The following is a 19,687-nucleotide window of genomic DNA, read 5'->3' as shown; positions in this document are numbered from 1 at the left end:
CCAACGATTCGAGATTAATCGGCTAAACTCATTAGTTTGATCTAACCCTCATTTGTTAACTAATGGAACACTCCACTATAGCCCATAGTTGAACTCCTCTCACTATAGATATATTATGTCCACTTAATAACCATAATCAGTAAGTCGATCCTTCACAGGTTGTTTGTAATCACAGCTAGGTCAAAAATACCGTTTTACCCCTGTGAATACATCTTGTTCCTTAAGTTCCTACCGATCCTCTAATGAATTATTCTGATTCATAATCTCTATGAATCAAATCCTTTCTCTATCATGAGAAGGCGGGGCCCCGATTCTTCAAGACCTAGAGTCAGTACTTAAGAGAACAACCTATCTGCTAACCCTAAATAAGGTAGGAGTGAATTCCATTTTGCAAGGCTATGTCCCCAGCTATTCATCCGGTCTTATCCCCAAAATGGTAAGCTTATTGAGCAGTACTATTGAACTACTCTCACCGTTTGCAGATCAAAGTATAATCTCGAACAAACAAGAGTTCATAGTTGGCTCAGGATTAAGATCGAGTTAACCTAGGTTATATAATAAATGAAATAGTCAGTTTTAACAGTAAACGGTCGTTATAAAGAAAAGTGACTATTTTCGTGGTTCATTCTATATACAAACTCATTGCATAGGATGTCCCCACTCTCATGTCTCAACATGAATGATTTGTGGATCACATCGTTTATAGCACCTTACAACTTCTTGTAACAACTACAAAGTGGGTCGCATCCAATATTGTAACCAAGATGAAATACCCATTTTCATCCATATACTTATTAGACCATTTAGGCTATATACTGTTAACTTGATCCTGTTTATGTCACTACATAAAATTACAGCATTCAGACTATAGCCAATGATGCGTTTATTGGATTTTCATAATAAGATACAAAATCAACAAGTCATTATTATTGATCAAATAGAATGTTTAACATGAACTGCGAGTTCTAGGACATTCCCAACAATCTCCCACTTGGATTAAAACTCCAGCGATAACAAATATATACAATATAATATTGAGATACATAATGGGAAAAATACAATAAACTAGGGCATCTACAATACCATATACATTCTCTCACTTGCCCTAGATTACACTACTCGGAGTCCTAGTCCAACTAGGTGGCCCTCAAAAACTTTAGCCGAGAGGGCCTTGGTGAATGGATCAACAAGGTTGTCTTCAGAGGCTATCTTTGTAACGAGCACATCTCCTCTGTGTACGATCTCCCAGATGAAATGTTACTTTCTCTCAATGTGTTTTCCACGCTTGTGACTCCTAGATTCCTTTGAGTTAGCAACTGCACCACTATTGTCACAATACAGTGTGATAGGCAAGTGCATATTTGGAACGACTTCCAAATCAGCTAAGAATCTGCATAAGCATACTGCTTCCTGAGCAGCTTTGCATGCAGCCACGTATTCTGTTTCCATGGTAGAGTCAGCGATACAACTTTGCTTGATGCTTCTTCAAACTATAGCTCCTTCGTTAAGAGTGAAAACTGATCCTGAGGTAGATTTCCTGGAATCTACGTCAGTTTGAAAATCAGAATCAGTGTATCCCATAAGGATCAAATCCTTAGGTTCATACACAAGCATATAGTCCCTCGTTCTCCTAAGATACTTGAGGATATTTTTTACCGCGGTCCAATGACCGTGTCCCGGATTGGATTGGAACCTGCTGACGATTCCAACTACAAAACATATGTCAAGACGTGTACACAACATAGCGTACATCAAACTCCCAACTGAAGAAGCATATGGAATTTTGTTCATCTCCTCAACCTCTTGAGGTGTCTTAGGACATTGTTCCTTAGACAAATGAATTCCATGCCTGAAAGGTAATAAACCTTTCTTGGAATTTTGAATATTATTCCTTGACAACATCTTGTCAATATAAGATGCCTGAGATAGTGCTAACGTTCTATTCTTTCGGTCTCGAAAGATCTGTATTCCTAGAACATACTGAGCATCATCCAAATCTTTCATTTGGAACTGTGATGCTAACCATCTCTTTACGTCAGCAAGAAAACTTGTCTCACTCCCAATGAGCAAGATATCATCAACATATAGAACTAAGAATGCTACAGTTTTGTTGACTATTTTCTTCTATACGCAAGGTTCGTCTATGTTCTGTTCAAAGCCATAAGATTTGATCGCAGGGTCAAATCTTATATTCCAGGATCTTGACGCTTTTTTCGATCCATAAATGGATCAATTAAACTTACAGACTTTCTGTTCCTGTCCTCTTTCAACGAACCCCTCTGGTTGAGACATAAAAATACTTTCATCAAGATAGCCATACAGAAAAGTTGTCTTGACATCCATTTTCCATATTTCATAGTCATAATATGTGGCAATGGCAAGAAATATTCTTATTGATTTAATCATGGAAATAGGAGAAAAAGTTTCTTCATAATCAACTCTTTCTCTTTGGGTTCCCTTTGCCATGAGCCTGGCTCTATAGGTCTGTACCTTGCCAGTTTGGTCTCGTTTTCTCTTGTAGATCCACTTGCAACCTATAGGTGTAACATCTTGTGGTTGATCTACAAGTTCCCAGACTGAGTTGAAGTACATAGACTTTATTTGATCGTCCATGGCTTTTATCCATTGTTCCCTGTCAACCTATTCCATTGCCTTCTTAAAGGTTAATGAATCCTCTAAACCATCATCTTGTATGATGTTTTGAGTTTCTGTTAAACCCATGTAGCGTTCAGGTTGTTGAATAACCCTCCCACTATGACAAGGCATTCCCAACTCTTGGGATGGACGTGACGGGACAACAATCGTTGTTGATGGACCAGCTTGATCAACAACTCTTGTTGATCTTTCTGTAGTATCTTTAGACAGTTCTTGCAATATTAATTTACTGCGAGGTAGATGATTTTTAATATGATCCTCTTCCAGGAATGTTGCATTTATCGATACAAACATTTTATCCTCTTGGGGTTCATAAAAGTATCCTCCTTTTGTTTCCATGGGATATCCTACAAATAGGCATAATTTTGAACGCGTTTCCAATTTTTTAGGATTTTGTACCAACACGTGTGCTGGACAACCCCAGATGCGGAAATGACGTAAACTTGTTTTTCGTCCTTTCCACAATTCATATGGTGTTTATGAAACATTTTTGGACGAAACAACGTTCAGAATATAAACTGCAGTCTATACTGCATATCCTCAAAAGGATTGAGGTAATCGAGCATAACTCATCATAGACCGAACCATGTCCAACAATGTTCGATTTCTCCTTTCTGTAACACTGTTTTATTGTGGTGTTCCAGGTGCTGTGAGTTGGGATTGAATTCCATGATGTACTAGATAGTTCTGGAATTTCAAATCCATATACTCACCACCTCGATCAGATCGAAGTGTTTTAATTCTTTTACTTAACTAATTTTCAGTCTTAGCCTTAAATTCTTTGAACTTTTCAAGAGATTCAGACTTGTGACTGATTAAGTAAATATAGCCATATCGAGAGTAATCGTCAATAAAACTGACGAAGTACTGATATCCTCCTCGAGCTTTAACATTCATCGGACCACAAAGGTCTGAATGTATAAGTTCAAGAGGTTCTTTGGTACGAAGATCTTTGTCAGAAAAAGATCTTTTCGTCATTTTTCCCTCAAGACATGATTCACATAGAGGTAGGGAACTGTCTTCTAACTGATTTAGATGACTTTTTTTTTTTACTAATCTCTCAATCCTGTTGAGATTAATGTGACCAAGCCTGAGGTGTCAAATATAGGCGTTAGGAGAAATTTTTCGCTTTTTATTATGAGTTTCAGTCGTCTTAAACATCTCTATATTTAAAATAGTTTTTGCTTCCATTGGTTGTAATATGTATAATTATTTGCAAGTCTAGCAGAACAAATATGAACACCTCTTGAATAAACAAACACTTCATTACATTCAAAAGATATACTGTACATATTCTCTAAAAGACAAGAAATGGAGATCAGGTTTCTTTTCATTTTAGGTACAAAGAACACATTCTTGAGTAAGATAAAAAAATCTCCAAAAAACAACTTCACATCTCTCACTGCTTCAGCTGAAATGACTTCACCTGTGCCCACCTTGAAAGTCATCTCATATTCAGAAAGTCTTCTCCAAGAACTAGTTTCCTGTAGAAAAGTACAAACATGATTAGCGGCGCCTGAATCTAATATCCAGGTAAGGTGAGAATTTTCCACTATACGTGTTTCAACAACTAGTAAATCATATTTACCTTGTTTATTCTTTTTTGCTTTCTTTTCAGCCAGATATTTTGGGCAATTATGCTTCCAATGCCCAACCTCTCCACAATGGAAACATTTTCCCTTGGGAGTTTTGTTTTTGTTTTTTTTCGCAGCTTCCTTATTCCTTTATTCTTCATCTATACGGTTTTATCCTTAGAAGAAGAAGAACTAGCTTTCTTATCATCAACGGGTTTCGTGCCAGACGTGGACCCTTTGTAAAAAAAAATCGGTTTCGAAATAACATTTATTTATTTTCCTTGAGTTTAATCATAGATTGATAAGTTTTCAATTCATTCAACAACGTCGTTAAGTTATAAGTGATTTTTTTCATGACAGCATTTGTCCTGAATGGCAGATAGTTCTCAGGAAGAGATTCCAATATCATGCTCACTTGACTTGTTTCATCTATCATAGCCTCATGAGCCTCCACGATGTTAAAATGGACCATCATGTCGAAAACGTGTTCTCTTACGTTGGTCCCATCTTTCATACGTGTCACATACACATATTTGATGGCTTCATGTCTAACAGACAATGACGATTGTCGAACATCTCCTGTAGTGGTGTCGTGATCTCATGAGCTGTGGGCATGACCTCATGTTTCTTGTTGAGTACATCAGATATACTCGCTAAGATATAGCCCTGGCTTTTTCGTTCGCCATCACCCACCTATAATAAACATCCCAAACATTTCAGGTATCCATTGAACTGGGAACTGGAGGACGCTCCTCCGTTAACACAAACCTCAAATCATCTACTACTAATATTGTATTGATATTTGATTTCCAATTCGAGTAACCCTCTCAGTTAAATTTGTCAGAAGCAAGCAGTTGTATAATCAAGTTCGACATTGTTGAAACATGTCAAACAAACTCTATTAAATATACATCTAAATCCATTTTAGCAAAACTAATAAAGTACCCAATAAATCCTTATTTATTTGCAACGATACTTAAGTGATTTAGAACAAGCGCTATTATGGGGCAGTCAAGAATTCCTTTACAGAAGCAAGACAGTTCTTGACCAAATACTATTATCTAGAATAACTCATATTCCAATAGTTCTTTTGGTTATCGTTTTCGGTCAAGATCTTTACTAACATTTAGTAATTCTTGTAAGTGTGACTTGCCATTTTCAGATCTTATAGGACGATATGAATATGCCTCCGAGATAGAAGACAATATCCAAGATGGAACTATAAGACCCTATTCATTTTACTGAAGTCTGGGTTGTTCCGAATCCTATGTTACAACCCTCCGTAGGGATCGTTACAATTAACGACTAGCTAGTGTCGCATAAAAACGACAGCAGACGTAACATAGGAATCTCACGGTTCAAACTAATGGAGGAGACCATAGGACAATGTTGACACATTTCCTTCACCCACTTACTATGAACCACTTCCTTCATTCACCTTGTTATTGACCCATGCAAACACTTTTCGTATGGAGTAGTCGAGGTAAAATCGACAAGAAGTCGAGCATGGATCTCACGGTGTGAACTCTGAGAACGTGAGAGCTAATAACTATATATCAAATATATTGTTAATCTCCCACTGAAGTGTTCTAAATGTTTGGGTAATTTACTTAAGCATGATGGCTAATTTCATACAACCTAGGTCTAAGTGGTTTATCCAAATATAACTCTTATAATTGGATTTAGCCTACAATGTCCAGGTGATAAACCATTTTATTACCTCATATCGCTCACACAAGCTCATAAAATCAGTTAACAACTCTCAATAGTTCGGTCATAATCCCCAAGTAGGAGGTGTTCCGTAAACCGTCAACTTAAGTACCCCCGGCCTTAGACAGGTTTATGAACCGATATGAGTCTGTAACCGTGTTTTATAAGGTAACAATCCATTTTAACGTTTAAAATTAGTTGTTAACCTAAGTGAGCATGCAGTTGTTCTTTGTTATGGATTTTAAACGTCTAACCAATTTTATAACAACTTACAAAATTTAGACATGCTTAACATCCACAACATTCAACAAAGGTATCTAATATAACTATTATATTAAACACAACCCTAACACACATACTATATATTATAATAATTATAACATACTTTCAATGCATGTAACATGCTTCCTACGGTGGGGTTTTAAATCTGCATGGCATACTCTATGCATATACATGAATTATTTAATTATCGCATACATCTCATGCATAAACAATTAAATACTAACTGTTATGGTTTTCGTTTTGGCATAAACAAATAAACAGATAGCTAACTATTACAAATAGCTTCATAATCGTCTTTGAACCGCTCGAACCGTTCCAAACCGAACCCAAAACAACTTGAACCGAGTTGGATGAGTCTGAACCAGACCAACCAAAACCATTTGAGGCTGAACCGGATTGAACCTTGAGTAAACTGGTCGAACCGGCTGCTCTCGGTCCAACCTCAAAGTGCTGCTAAGGCCAATTGTGTGGCGTTGAAGGTAATCATCTAGTGTCATCGCCTTAGGTTGAGAGGAAGTACACGATCACATAGTGTTTGCTAAAATCTAAACGATCGTTTAGCACTATCACATAAGACTAGACAATCGCTTAGTTCCATCACCGTGCAATCGCTTAGCTCCATCACATAGTACTAAGCAATCGCTTAACACCATCGCCCAGCGCATTCAAGTCATCATTTAGTATCTGCCGCAGCTAAACGATCGCTTAGCTCAACTACCAAAAGATCACTCAGTGCTATCGCGTAGCACTTCATTGCATCGTTTAACGCACATCGTAGCTAAATGATCGTATAGTACCATCGTTTAGCAAAATCAACATATCGTTTAGTTCCCACGACAAAGCTAAATGATCGCATAGTGTTATCGTATAGCAAATAAACGCATCGCTTAGCTCCTACAGGTACACGATCGTTTAGCGTTCAACATCACAATGACCAATGCATATTACTAGACGACCGTCTAGCTTTTCTTCTCATTGTGTAACGTCTGGAGCTAAATGATCGCTTAGCAACTGGACCTCAACAACAAATATGAGCAGAAGCTGAAAATACAGGAACAACAGCTCGGCCTCCTTCACTTTTTTCTTCAATTACATTTTAATTTCAGCTCTAATGACTCCAAATAAATTACAGACTCTTGCTAACACATAAATGCTCATCAAACAAGAGCCAATTACAAATATAATTGAGAAATTAAAGAGAATTAAGATGCCAAAACTCAAAAAACCTTAGCAGTGCATCTGTTTCATATATCTCATGAAAAACACCCACCTTGCCAAAATTAGACTAAATTGAAAGCTTAAAAGATGCTCTGATACCAATTGAAAGAGTTAAATAACATGCAACGAAAGTATCAAGGATCCATAAGCATTCAAATTCACTAATTTTGACAGAAACTAAAGCATGTTTTTTCTAAAAAGAGGGTTTTAAGATCATACCTTTGAAGAACTCTCCAAGAAAACGAGTGTACAGCAGCAGTCTTCACTTGTTATCACCGTGAACCACCTCAAAGCCTTCCCTACTATGCTCTTGGAGCTTTAGGCAGACTTGTGGGACTCAAGGACAACTTGAAAAGATGAAGAACCAAGAAGAACTCACAGCAACCGATAAGAAGAACCATTTCTTCTAACATAAGTTTTTCTCTCAAAAATTCTACATTAATTCTTCTCAAATGACTCCATTCTTTTTTATATATTATAGATGAATATGCAAAGAAGTGGAGTGCATGGCTTGCAGCTCATGCTTGGAAAATCAATGAAGAGAAGATAATGGCCTTTGTGTGAGCATGAAGATGAAGGTAATGGAAAAAATTCAATCTCCATTTTGTGCAACATGCATAAACCGAATTTTCATTTTTCTTTTAAAAAAATGATTTCTAAACCATTTTAATTCAAAAATGATTTTCTTAAATTAATTTCATAAATTAATTTAGTATCAAATATTAAATTAATTTTTACACAATTCTTATATTACTTAAATTGACGATTTACAAATATCTATGTTTTGGCATTTATAACATTTCAATTCTTATATTACTTATTGTAACAACTAACATCGCTCTACTTGTTGAGTACTATAATTTACAATTTAGCTTAAAGATAAGTTCAAATTTATTCTCGCACAATGTTAAACCCAGGCATGCCCTAAGTTGGCCCCACAAATAGGTAACAAAATTACCATTAAAGCAATTAGGTCACGAATGCAAAACTTAGTTCAAACAAATCCAACCCTAACTCACCAAACAACAAACATCCCTGATTCCCTACTTTAATGAAATAGATTTGTATTCATTTGAAACAAGCTAAAGAAAGGAGAGCCTTCAAACATGTCCTCTTTCAGTACAAACATGGAAATGGATCAGTTGCTAGGAAAAAAAAAAGTAGTCAAAATAATTGAATAAGTTGAAAGTTCCAATTCCAATTCCAATGCCAACCTTCATTCAGAGCGACCTCACATCCACAGCTACAAACTATCAAATACAGGAAGCAATTTGGAACCATTTTAATGGCCACATTGAAACAGTATAACAAAACAGAAATGTACTTCTCTATATATCCTAGCTCCTAAACACCACATAATATCTCTTCTCTCATCTCCTTTTCTTTGTTATTTAGAGTTGAATGTCCCAGTAGTTTCCAGCAAGATTTGGTTTACCTGTCGGTCATTTATTGGATGAACTATCACCTAGTGATTCGAAGGTGTCGACTATTCATTGGTGGGTGTGCACGATTCTGCTGGAGAAAGGTCTCCAACATTGCCGGTCGGGTCACCATCCATTAGGTAATTGAAGTATTCAAGTACCTATTACATGTATAGAAATAATGTGTTACAAACGAATCACTAAACAGCAGACAGACTAAACCAGAAATTTCATTTTTTAAGGAACCATTTGAATTCTTAGGTAAGCTTAAAAACCAAACCTAAGTTTTTAAGTACTCTTTTTTTTTTTTTTCAAAAGATTGCTTTGACTTTAGAAGCACTCCTAAAGTTCAGACAACAAAACAAAAAACAAAAAGTGGAAGTACAAGCTTCATTTTCAAAAACCAAGGGCGACTACAAATAAAGATATGAATCTAAAAATATATGGGGAGAGTATGGGAGAGTATTCACCTTATTCATAGTTATTCTCTTGCGAGGATCCTTCCTCAGACATTTCACTACTACATCAACCATCCAAAAGAGTTGGTAGAAATCATGGGAGTCTGCTATCCTTGGATCTATTAAATCAGGGTAGTTTCTTTCCTTTAGCAATGGTCTTGCCTAAAATAACAAAATAACTTCCTTTAGTAAATTCTTAATAATATTGAAGTATCCGGTAATGGATACACACACATACTGGCACTCAGGAGTCAAGCAGATTGGAGCATGTAATGTGAACATATTCCCACTGTTGGGCCATTCTAGTCGATTTGTCATCTTATATGAATCAAGATTATGCCGACCTTATCATCTTCCACTGAATCTCTTATAAAGAACTTTTCAAAGAGCAAAAAAAAAAAAAAAGAAAAAAAGGGGGGACTTCAGCAAAATTGAAAGAAATGTCATTGTTAGAAACACTACGTCGACTTTATAACATATAATTAATTGTCCAACACGGCGATTTGAAAGAAAAGAGCACATCAGAATGGATTCCACTAATAATTATGGTGGATTAACATTAGAGCACATCAGACTATAATAGCTACTTGTAGTGTGTGGTCAATATTTTTTTCTAATTAAAATAAAATATCACATTTAATAATATAGTTATTGTACTGAGTTCTAAAAGCTGATTTTAAATTTGAACTTTATTAGTTTCAATTCTAATATTGACATTAAACTTGGAAAGATTGAATAAGATAATTAAATCCAACCTTTTGTTGATCTCCCTTTTAGTAAAGTAGTAAAAACCTCGTCAAGTTCATTTCTACTTGTTTCCCCATGTCAATCAAGTTGTATATGGCCTCAGAGCTTCTATACAAGAGATTAAACATGCGCATTCTTTCAAAATCAGTGAATCTCACTTATCTATCATTCTCTTTAGTTTGTCTTGAAAATAAGGGAGTTTGCCCTAGGGTTTCCTACTGTTCTATTTATATGTGTAGTCTCCCTATATTGTTTGTATCAGAAAATTAATAAGAAACATTCTATATCGTGATTTTTTCTCCCTGTTATAGGGTTTTCCACGTAAACTATTGTGTTCCTCTCTTCTATTTTCTTTTATTGCTTTTATCATGGTATCAGAGTATGGAGATGAAACCCTGGCCACCATTGAGGAAAACCAAACAGGAGAATCACAAATGCCATCTGGCACCGCAACCACCGATATAGCCACTGTCGTACAGAACGCTAGAGAATGGTACTTCCAGATGGTCCTACCACATCTTCATTAGCCAATTGGAGCAGCCCAACCCAGAGGACAAGCAGCCATCTGGATTGGCAACCAGCAGATCCAGCCAGCCGACTAGATCGGCCACCGGACGGACCCGCACAGCAACCAGACGAATCCTGGCAGCGCGCCTCAGACGATTGGAAGCCAGGCCTTCAGCGACTTCCAACCTCGCGTCGAGCTGTCCATGATCGAACGCCAGCCGATTGGCGATTTCTAGCCCGACCCATCCGGCTTTCAACCGGTCGGAGCCTTCTAGACTGATTCCAGCGCGCGCGCGTGGATCTCCTCAGCCGTGACCCAACCGATTCCAGCCGCAGCACTTCGGTCCCAGCTACTGTCCCCAACCCACGTCCGCTGATCCCAGCCGAGGTTTCTGCCCGGCGCCGACCGTGCCTCCGTTCTAGCCAAGCTTGGGTGGCAGTCTCGATCAAAAAGTCCCTATGGGTGGCAAATTTGAAGTGGGGGAATCATCATCATCACCGTATCCTGGACAGAAACTTGACTATATTTAGGAACAATTCACCCAACTTCAACTTCAACTTAAACAGCAAAACGAATCTATTCAACAACAGACAGCCACCTTCGAAGAAGCACTTGGGACAACCTCGGGTATTTCGTCAGATTTCCCGTCTAATCTACCGATGTACTCCGAAAATCCGGTAACCTCTTTCCCTACTTTACCTACAGCACATTTCCTGTCTGAGTCTATGGGAAACACTGCAGGTTTTTTTGTTGGAGAAAAATTGAATGGGCAAAACTACTTTTCTTGGCCACAATCTATCAAGATGACCCTCGAGGGTCGTCATAAATTCGGGTATTTAACGGATGAGATACCGAAACCAAGACCTGGTGACCCTCAAGAACGTGTCTGGAAGAGGGAGGATTCTTTACTCCGATCTCTGTTAATAGGTAGCATAAAACCTCAGATAGGGAAACTCCTACTGTATGCTGCTACTGCTTGAAACATCTGAGATGCCGTTCAGAAGTTGTATTCCAAACGACAGAATGCCTCCTGGCTCTACACCTTACGCAAGCAAGTTCATGAATGTAAACAAGGAACGAGGGATGTAACAGCCTACTTCAATAAATTGTCGTTACTATGGCAAGAGATGGACCTATGTCGTGAGATGGTTTGGGATTGTCCTTCCGGGGGAGTGAAACACTTCCAGTCTGAAGAAAACGATCGGGTCTATGATTTCCTTGCAAGCCTAAATTCTATCTTCGATGCCGTACGGAGTCGAATCCTGGGCCATCATCCAATACATCCCTCATGGAAGTTTGTTTTGTAACTCGTCTAGAGGAAGACAGGTCCAGTGCCATGAACAATTTACTGATCTCTTCGACAGATTCCATTGCATTTAAAACATCTGGTCCTGTTAATGATAAACAGAACAATAAGCCTCCTCCAGTATGTGAACACTGCAAGAAACTTTGGCACACCAAAGATCAGTGCTGGAAGTTGCATGGTCGTCCGCCTAATAGTAAACAACGTCAGTCAGGGTCTGGACGAGCATTAGTAGGTGAGTCAGCTAATGGTAGCTCTCAGCCTCAGAATCAGGGAACTAGTCCGAATGACTCCAGTGTTGTGGGTGTCAGTGCGATTGCCCAATCAGATATGACTCAATCTTTTGGTTTTATTAGTGTGAATGGTAGCAAGTCGTGGATTCTAGATTCAGGGGCTACAGATCACTTAACTGGCTCTTCTGACCAGTTTATCTCATATTGTCCAAGTGTCGGTAATGAGAGAAACAATTGCAGATGGATCCTTCGCTCCTGTGGCAAGAAAGGGTCATCTCTCTCCTTTTAAGGATTTAACCCTACACGATGTGCTGCATGTTCCCAAAATTTCTTATAATTTATTATCTGTAAGTAAGATTACGAGAGATCTAGGATGTCAGGTCACTTTCTCACCCGATGTTGTTGTTTTTCAGGATCTAAGCTCAAGGATGACGATTGGCACTGCCCGGCATGATGGGGGCTCTATTTCCTTAATGCAGATACTTCTTCTAGGTTATGTGATAGGACTAGTTTACTTCCTTCTTGTTTATCTACTTCCGAAAAAGATTACATGTTATGGCATTTCTGTCTCGGGCATCCAAGTTTTCAATATATGAAATATTTATTTCCCCATCTGTTTCATAATATTAATATTTCTGGTCTGACTTGTGATGTGTGTATTCGAGCTAAACAACATCGTGTCTCATTGAGGTCTCCACCATATAAGCTGTCTAAACCGTTTACTCTCATTCATAGTGATGTCTGGGGTCCTTTACCCATCACTACCTCTACTAGCAAACGATGTTTGTGACGTTTATTGATGATCACACTCAGCTTACCTGGGTGTTCCTTCTCACCGATAAGTCTGAGGTCTCGTCAGTATTTCAACAATTTTATACCACTGTGGAAACCCAGTTCAATACAAAAATCGTCATCCTTCGAAGTGATAACAGTCGTGAGTTTTTTAGTAAGTCTTTCCGGGAAATTTTAGCCTCTAAGGGAATTGTTCATCAGAGTTCGTGTGTGTACACTCCTCAACAAAATGGGGTGGCTGAATGAAAAAATTGCCATCTCGTTGAAGTCGCTCGCTCTCTTATGTTGTCTACTTTCCTACCGTCCTACTTGTGGGGGGATGCTATCTTAACGGCAGCCCACCTGATAAACCGCATGCCTTCCTGTGTCTTAAAGTTTCACACTCCTCTTGAGTGTTTCAAGGAGTTCTATCCCTATAACCACCTTGTTCCTGATGTCCCTCTCTGGGTGTTTGGGTGTGTCGTGTTTGTCCACGCCCATGGTCCTAATCGCACTAAATTCACTTCTCATGCTCAGAAATGTGTCTTCGTTGGATATCCCCTTCATCAACGTGGGTACAAAGGTTATCACCCGTCCTCACGTAAATACTTTGTCTCGATGGATGTTAATTTCCTTGAAGATCAGCCTTTCTTTCCCATTAGGCATCTTCAGGGGGAGAGTACTAGTGAAGAGACTAATTGGAGTCCAAGTTCATTAGGGTTATCTGAACTTGAGATTATTCTTTCTAAGTCTGAACCTGGGGATGTTCTTCCTGAGCCTGTCATGGATATTGACGAAATTGTCCTTCCGACCAAACAAGTTCCTTGGATAACATACTATCGGAAGAATCTCATAAAAGAAATAGTGTCACCTGTTACTTCTCTAGCTCCGGTCCATGAGTTAGACCCAGCATCAATTCCAAGTACTGGTATTCCGTATTCCTACCTCTAGTGATGACAATGTTTGTGTTGAAAATGACCTTTGTGTTGAAAATAATGTGGGTAAAAGCAGAGAAGTCCTCGACAGTACCAATAATTGTGCCAAGGACACCTTATGCATAGATGATGTGGTTGCAAGTGGTGATAATTTCGAAAAAAACTACTCCAGCAGGTGATACTCTTGAGGGTGAATGTGCAAAAAGTTCCTCAGATGATGAGACTCTCAAGTAGAAGGCTGAATGTGATGGGGAGTCAGGTGAAAAGAAAAGTTATGATGCCTCTCTCCATCTTCCCATTGCCTTGAGGAAAGGTACTAGATCCTGCACGAAGTATCCACTGCAAAGTTGTCTGTCTTACAGTAATTTGTCCCCGGAATTCAAGGCCCTTACTACAAGCCTGGACACAATTACGATACCAAGCAGTATACATACGGCGATGGAGATTCCTGAATGGAAAACTGCAGTTATGGAGGAGATGGGAGCACTTGAGAAAAATAATACTTGGGATCGGATCACCCTTCCTAGAGGACACAACAAGACAGTGGGATGCAAGTGGGTGTTTACAGTAAAGTACAAGCCTGATGGAACAGTTGATAGGTACAAGGCGAGATTGGTTGCCAAAGACTTTACTCAAACCTTCATAATAGATTACTCCGAGACCTTCTCCCCAGTGGCAAAGCTAAACATTGTCCGGGTCCTTCTATCAGTAGCAGTTAACAGAGATTGGCCTCTCCATCAACTTGATGTAAAAAATGCTTATCTAAATGGGGAATTAGAAGAAGAAGTTTACATGAGTCCCCCCTGAGGTTCGATAGTCGGTTCAATCACCGAGTCTGTAAGCTAAGGAAATCCTTATATGAGTTGAAGCTCCAAGAGCTTGGTTTGGCAGATTAACTTCCTTCGTAAAATCTCAAGGATACAGTCAAGGGTATCCAGATCACACTCTGTTTACAAAAAGGTTAGTATCATGGAAAATTGCGGTCCTTATCGTGTATGTGGATGACATTGTCATATCTGGTGATGATGCTACAGAGATTGTCAGGCTGAAGAGGAGAATGGCTGAGGAGTTTGAAATTAAAGATCTTAGAAAATTGAGGTATTTTCTCGAAACGAAAGTGGCTCGGTCAAAAGAAAGGATTTAAGTGTCTCAGCGGAAATACACCCTTGACCTGCTCAAGGAGACAGGTATGACAGGTTGTAAACCAGTTGATACCCCTGTGGAGGTTAATGCTAAACTTAGTAACTTAAATAATAGTGTTTCGATTAATAAGGAAAGATATCAGCGTCTTGTTGGAAGATTGATCTACCTATCTCATATTAGACCTGACATATCTTACGCTGTCAGTGTAGTCAGTCAGTTTATGCAAGTTCCTTATGAAGAACATATGAAGGTTGTGGAACACATCCTGAGATATCTGAAAACTACTCCTGGTAAGGGGTGGATATTTAGGAAGTCTGACAAACGGTGCGTTCAGGCTTACACGGACGTTGATTGGGCACGTTCTGTTGTGGACAGAAAGTCAATATCTGGGTACTGTACCTTTGTGTGGGGTAATCTCGTTACTTGGAGGAGTAAGAAACAAGGAGTCGTTGTCAGAAACAGTGCAGAGGCAGAACACAGGGCCATGAGTCTAGGAATATGTGAGGAGATTTGGCTGAAAAGGGTCCTAACAGATCTCAATCAAGACAGTGATCCTCAATGAAACTCTATTGTGACAATAAAGCTGCAATAAGTATCACAAATAATCCAATGCAACATGACAGAACAACACACGTGGAAATTGATAGACATTTCATTAGAGAGAGGCTAGACAGTGGCAGCATTTGTATTCCCTACATTCCCTCAGTCAACAAATCGCAGATGTTTTCACAAAAGGGCTTCTCAAACAAAACTTTGATTTTTGTGTTAACAACTTGAGTCTTACCGATATCTATGCCCCAACTTGAGGGGGAGTGTTGAAAATAGGAGAGTTTTCCCTAGGGGCGTTTTTGTCTTTTACCTGTGCCCTAGGGTTTCCTACTGTTCTATTTATATGTGTAGTCTCCCGTATTGTTAGTATCAGAAAATTAATAAGAAACATTCTATATCGTGGTTTTTCTTCCAATTATAGGGTTTTCCACGTAAACTATTGTGTGCCTCTCTTCTCTTTTATTCTATTGCTTTTCATCAGTTTGTACTAAAAGACAAACATCAGGGCTACATATGATCAGTAACAGTATTTAACAGCTAAATTATACTGTGTCGCATTTAGCATAATATGTTCAATCAGATAGCTTCTATTAGAGAATGGCAAGCTGATCAAAATAATTTAGCAAAGAGGTTATTACTTACCCAACCCACAAGACTCTTTCCTTCAAATATCATATCCGTAGTCCTCAATCCAGTAATAAGTTGTAATAAGACGACGCCAAAGGCATAGACATCAGTTTTGGTAGATACTTTACCAAATTCTGCATATTCTGGTGCTAAGTATCCCAATGTCCCAACAACCCTCGTCTCTGCAGAGTCTTCATACTGAGTTCTTGCTAGCCCAAAATCTCCTAGCTGAATGTGAGAAAGAAGCAGCACCGTTTAATTTATAAAAGAAAAATTATAAAGAGTACCATTCAATTTTGGCATTTGTTTAAAAAATACAGTTATTCTTTCGGAAGTTGCAATATGGGTAACTTTACAACCATCAGAAGAATAAGAGTATTTTTAAAACATTATGAAAGATCGAGAATAATATAACAATTTACAACCATTGGAAGAATAAGAGTATTTTTAACAAATGGTAACGTATATTTTTAATAAATAGTTTAGCATTATAGTGTTCTGAACACTTAACAATTAAGAAACAACCATGGTAGCGCAGGCAGGAAATTTACCCGTGACTCATAATCATGAGTTATGAGGATATTGTTTGGTCTCATATCTCTGTGGATGACGTTATTTTCATGCAAATATTGTAAGCCTCTAGCAACGCCTCTAGCTATCTTCATCCTCTTTTCCCAACTCAGAGGTCTATGGACAGTCCCTGCATAAATTCCACCAAAAAAAGGCGTATTTGATAACCTACACTTTAGTTTATTTACAAAGAAAAATGAAACCATATAACAATTATTTCCTTTTAAAAATACGCTAAGAGTAAACACAACAAACATTTCGCTACATATTTAATTAAGATTTAGTTTGATAAACATTTGATTTATGAGAATTCGTGACTATTTTTTTCACAATTCTTCACAGCACTTTTCGTATTTTCTAAAAAACCATTTGAATTCATAGTCAAATTTCGAAAAAAAAAGAAAATTTTAAAAATTATTTTTTTAGTTTTCACAACTTGAGTAATTTGAAACATCTCTTAAAGGTAGGTACCAAAACAAAGAAACTCATAGATAGAAGCAACGGTTCATAAAAACTTAATTTTAAAAAACCAAATGGTGAGAAAACAAGGAAATTCGTTTTTTGTTTCATATTCCCGATGAGAGAGACACAATAATGCATTTGATAACAGCGTTAGGTCTCTGCGCTTTAGTTTGTTAAAAACAGAAGGAAAAGAAATATATAAATTAAATAATAATAATAATAATAATAATACTAAAAGCAGCTAGGCTCTTTTTAAAAAAAAAAAAAATAGAATAAGAATAAGAATGTTAGAATCTATCAATTATTTTCATAGTGCTCTATAATTGCGATTTATACAATTTTCAAATATGATCAATAGAGTGAAACACAGTTATCAAATATACACAAGTACCTCGAACTTAAAAAGAAAAATAGTAAAACCATCCTCCCAAGACTACTTTGTCGATAGAATCCACAATGCACAATACTAAGAAACAATATGCAAATTAGAAATGAAAACATAGAACTTCTTCGTCTAAAACCAAATACCAAACAAGTAACCTAAAAAGATAGGGTAAAAATCATTTTTGTCATGAACTTTCGTGAAGATGACAATTTAGTCCTTGAACATTACTTTGTAACGATTTAGTCCTCGTACTTCTAATTTTAACAATTTATTCCTTAAACTTTCATAAATATCAATTTAGTTCTTATAGCTTACAATTTGTGACAATTTAGACTTATCATTAAAAATACTATTAAGATTAATGAGAAATTTCTTTACAGTCTAATTAAAGGTCAAGTCGCTCCACAATCAAAATTGACAATTAAGTTAGTTTGGACTTGGAATTTTTCATGATAAGAAGTAAATTTTTAAAAATTAATGAAATTTCTTAAATAAGTAGATTGACAGTCTAGTTAAAGGTCAAGTCGGTCCACAATCAAAAATTGAAAATTAAGTTAGTTCGGACTTGAAATTTCGCATGATAAGAAGTAAATTGTTACAATATGAACTATGTCATTAGATGTTAAAGCTCAAGGACTAAATTATTACAAATTTGAAAGTGAAAAGACTAAATCATGGACTAAATCGTTACTATTAGGAAAGTTCACAACAAAAGTGGCTATTAACCTGAAAAATATTTTCCTATGATCCACAAACGATTTGTAAAACATTTCTGAAAAACAAAGTATATAACCAATTCAGATTTTAAAAGATCAACAATAACTACAAGCTCCATGTAGAAATCCTTACTTGACAAGTGTTTCTCCAAGGATCCATTGCAGACATACTCATAAACAAGCAGCAGCCTGCGAGTTGCTTCTCTACACGTACCCAAAAGCATCACCAAATTCTCATGGCTTACTTTGCTAAGAACATTAACCTCAGACCTGAATTCCTTTTCCCCTTGAGAACTCACAAGTTTATGTTGCTTGACCGCAATCCTGATCCCATCGATTTCACCGCTATAAACCGAACCAAACCCGCCTTCCGAAAGAAAATTGTGCTCTGAGAAGCCATTGGTAGCCGCATGAAGCTCTGCGTAAGTGAAATCCCTCCTCCATCCAACAACGGGCCGTCGGATATGGCAGATCGAACAGGCGGAGATTTTGAAGTCATCGGAAATGGAGAATGGCGAGGAAGATGAATCACCTCCTCCTGAAGAAATCTCTTTCGGCGTTTGAACTTGCAGAATCGTAGATTTCGATTCATTGACATTACCGCTTGATGATGATTTGTGGAGTGAAGGCGGTTTCTTGTTGCTATGCCGTTGCCGCCATTCCAAATGCGTTTCGAACAAGTCTGTTTCTTCCTCTTCATCTTTTCCTAATAATTAAAAATAATAATGCCCAAAAAAGAAGAAAATTTGAGCGTAAAGGAAACCTTTAAGATTTCCGTGCGAAACTTCTGAGTCTACTTAGTATTTACTAATAAAATTTGGGTTAAAATATCCTTTAATATCATTTTGCTCGATTCCCTTTGCATTTTATTTAATTTTAGTCTTTATGCCTATCTTTTAGAGGTATTTTAGTTTCTGATTTTTTAAAATTAATTTATCATTTTAATCTTCAAATTTTTAAGAATATATTTAAAAAGTCTTTTAGCTATTTTTTATTTTTACTTTATATAATTATATGAAATTTTGAATTATAAAAATATGTTTAAAAATAATTTTAGAGAAAAGAGGTCATCTTAAAAAAATAATTTTTCATTTAAAATAATAATAAAAAATTAATGCATGAACTTTCAAACCTATTTTTAAAATCTCAAAGACTAGAAAGGTATATTTTGAAAACTTAAGAACTATTTTTAAAAAATTGAGAATAAAAAGATATATTTTAAAAATTTATAGATCAAATGCACGTATTCGAATTGAAGACTAAAAAGATAATTTTTCCATAGAAAAATATGCACTTTAACTTTTAACTTTGACATTATTTCAAATGGGATATTTTTTTCCATTAAAACCACAAATAAAAATTTGTCACTATAGTTAATGTGTAAAAACTGAAAATAATATATGACATCATTTGTAACATA

General features: G+C 37.0%; 1 protein-coding gene across 1 annotated transcript; it reads right to left on the bottom strand.

Annotated features, from left to right (window-relative positions):
• Positions 1–8,600: 8,600 nt before the first annotated feature.
• On the bottom strand, positions 8,601–19,105 carry LOC150029730 (putative serine/threonine-protein kinase PBL5). The gene is made up of 5 exons (XM_090310414.1): positions 18,401–19,105; positions 16,686–16,834; positions 16,150–16,362; positions 9,331–9,480; positions 8,601–9,021 (listed from the first exon to the last, which is right to left on the bottom strand). Exons 1-5 carry the CDS (start codon positions 18,489–18,491, stop codon positions 8,926–8,928), a joined length of 699 nt encoding a protein of 232 aa, XP_090166540.1. The 5' UTR covers positions 18,492–19,105; the 3' UTR covers positions 8,601–8,925.
• Positions 19,106–19,687: the final 582 nt, after the last annotated feature.

This window comes from Benincasa hispida, unplaced genomic scaffold (assembly GCF_027475165.1).
Source record: "Benincasa hispida cultivar pf3 unplaced genomic scaffold, pf3_genome.v1.1 HicScf975, whole genome shotgun sequence".
In the NCBI taxonomy this organism is placed as follows: Eukaryota; Viridiplantae; Streptophyta; class Magnoliopsida; order Cucurbitales; family Cucurbitaceae; genus Benincasa; species Benincasa hispida.
Note: the sequence above shows the minus strand (reverse complement) of the source record. Positions and strands in the feature narration are given on the sequence as shown.

Coding starts and splice junctions, on each gene's coding strand:
- LOC150029730 (XM_090310414.1), bottom strand. CDS start 18,491: ATGCTTTTGGGTACGTGTAGAGAAGCAACTCGCAGGCTGCTGCTTGTT. Junction 16,363..16,685: donor CTCATGATTATGAGTCACGG/GTAAATTTCCTG, acceptor TCTCACATTCAG/CTAGGAGATTTTGGGCTAGC. Junction 9,022..9,330: donor AGAGAATAACTATGAATAAG/GTGAATACTCTC, acceptor TACATGTAATAG/GTACTTGAATACTTCAATTA.